Source organism: Mus caroli, unplaced genomic scaffold (genome assembly GCF_900094665.2).
Source record: "Mus caroli unplaced genomic scaffold, CAROLI_EIJ_v1.1 scaffold_9210_U2_1, whole genome shotgun sequence".
Taxonomy (NCBI): Eukaryota; Metazoa; Chordata; class Mammalia; order Rodentia; family Muridae; genus Mus; species Mus caroli.
In genome coordinates, this window is record NW_018389505.1 from 23,475 (window position 1) to 25,773 (window position 2,299).

At 44.9% G+C, this 2,299-nt stretch overlaps 1 protein-coding gene across 1 annotated transcript in view; it reads left to right on the forward strand.

Moving 5' to 3' along the window:
• Positions 1–1,863, forward strand: part of LOC110288133 (mas-related G-protein coupled receptor member A2) — an 18,203-nt gene extending 16,340 nt beyond the window's left edge. The window contains exon 2 of the mRNA XM_021154571.1: positions 695–1,863. Within this exon, the coding sequence (XP_021010230.1) occupies positions 695–1,679 (985 nt within the window). The 3' untranslated portion in view covers positions 1,680–1,863. The remainder of the gene's footprint in view (positions 1–694) is intronic.
• Positions 1,864–2,299: the final 436 nt, after the last annotated feature.

Below are 2,299 nucleotides of genomic sequence, written 5' to 3' on the forward strand. Positions count from 1 at the left end.
CTCACAGCAGCAAATATGGAGATAAAGTGTAGAGCAAAGACTAAAAGAAAGGTCACCCAGAGAATGTCTGACCTGGGGATTCATCCCATATACAGTTACCAAACCCAGACAATATCTTGAATGCCAAGAAGTGCATTCTGAAAGGAGCCTGATAAGGCTGTCTCTTGAGAGGCCCTGCCAAAGTCTTACAAACACAGAGGTGGATATTAGCAATCAACCATTAGATTGAGAACAGGGTACTACCTATTAGAGAAGTTAGAGAAAGGACTGAGGGAGTTGAAGGGGTTTTCAACATAACAGGAAGAGCAACAATATCAACCAACCAGACCTCCACACCCCCTTTGGCACCCCCCAGTTCTCAGGGATTAAGCCATCAACTAAGGAGTACACATGGCTCCAGCTGCATATGTAGCAGAGGATGGAAGAAGAAGTCCTTGAACCTATGAAGACTCCATAGATGCCCCAGTGTAGGGGAATCGAGGGCAGAGATGTGGGAGTGTGTGGGTGCGTGGAGGAACACCCTCATAGAAGCAGTGGGAGGGATGAGGGAATAGGGGGTTTCCAGAAGGGAGAAAAGCAGGAAAGGGAATAACATTTGAAATTTAAAATTAAAAAAAAAAAAAAGCCAACAAAAAGGGAAAACAAAAGGTGAGTTTATAGGGAAGGCCTCATATCTCCTTTGTGTTCCCAGCAGTAATGGTGAAGCATTTCTGGCCCTTAAGACCTCAGCCTCACCAACAGCACCCATGACAACAAATCCAATGGACGAAACCATCCCTGGAAGTATCGACATTAGAATTCTGATCCCAAAATTGATGATCATCATCTTCGGACTGGTCGGGCTGATGGGAAACGCCATTGTGTTCTGGCTCCTGGGTTTCCGCTTGCTCAGGAATGCCTTCTCAGTCTACATCCTAAACTTGGCCCTAGCTGACTCCCTTTTCCTCCTCGGTCATATCATAGCTTCCACCCTGTTTCTTCTCAAAGTTTCCTACCTCAGCATCATCTTTCTCTTGTGCTTTAACACCATCATGATGGTTGTCTACATCGCAGGGATAAGCATGCTCAGTGCCATCAGCACTGAGTGCTGCCTATCTGTCCTGTGCCCCACCTGGTATCGCTGCCACCGTCCAATACATACATCAACTGTCATGTGTGCTGCGATCTGGGTCTTGTCCCTGTTGATCTGCATTCTGAATAGCTATTTCTGTGGTGTCTTACATACCAAATATGATAATGACAATGCGTGTCGGGCATCTAACTTCTTTTCTGCCTCATACATGATATTTTTGCTTGTGTTCCTCTGTCTGTCCAGCCTGGCTCTGCTGGCCAGGTTGTTCTGTGGTGCTGGGCAGATGAAGCTTACCAGGTTTCATGTGACCATCTTACTGACCCTTTTGGTTTTTCTCCTCTGCGGGTTGCCCTTTGCCATCTACTGCTTCCTGTTATTCAAGATTAAAGATGATTTCCAAGTATTTGATGTTAATCTATATCTAGCATCAGAAGTCCTGACTGCTATTAACAGCTGTGCCAACCCCATCATCTACTTCTTCGTGGGCTCCTTCAGACATCGGTTGAAGGACCAGACCCTCAAAATGGTTCTCCAGAGTGCACTGCAGGACATTCCTGAGACAGCTGAAAACATGGTTGAGATGTCAAGAAGCAAAGCAGAGCCTTGATGAAGAGCCTCTGCCTGGACCTCAGAGGAGGCTTTGGAGTAGCACTGCCCTGCTGCATTTGACCACTGTCCACTCTCCTCTGAGCTTACTGACTTGACATGCCTCAGTGGTCCACCAACAAATTCAACATCTCTCCACTAACTTAGTTTTTCTACCCCGCCTGAATAAAAGCATTAATCAGAAAGTATCATGTCTGCATCCTTCTTGACATTAATCAAATTCTCCTACTAACTTCCTCTGAAGTTTTCTTGCTGTTTCTTTGCAACTTTTGTTGCCATGGAACAAGCCCAGCTCCAGAGCCATGACTCTCTTGTCTGTGATTGTTCTGTACCTGAATACAGGTTTTACAAAACAGTACATGAAAGATGAAATAACACATGACATCTGGGGTGTACAACAGAAGGCAGGGTTTCATATACAGAAAATAAGGAAAAAAAGGAGCCTCAACATACACACACACACACACACACACATGCACACACACACACACACACACACACACACACACACACATGCACAAACACATTTTAATGTGTTAGAAATAGTAGCATTAAAAGGAGAATTGAGAGAGTAGAGTAGAAAAAAACTGCTTTCATACATGGAAGTCACAGATGTGCTGC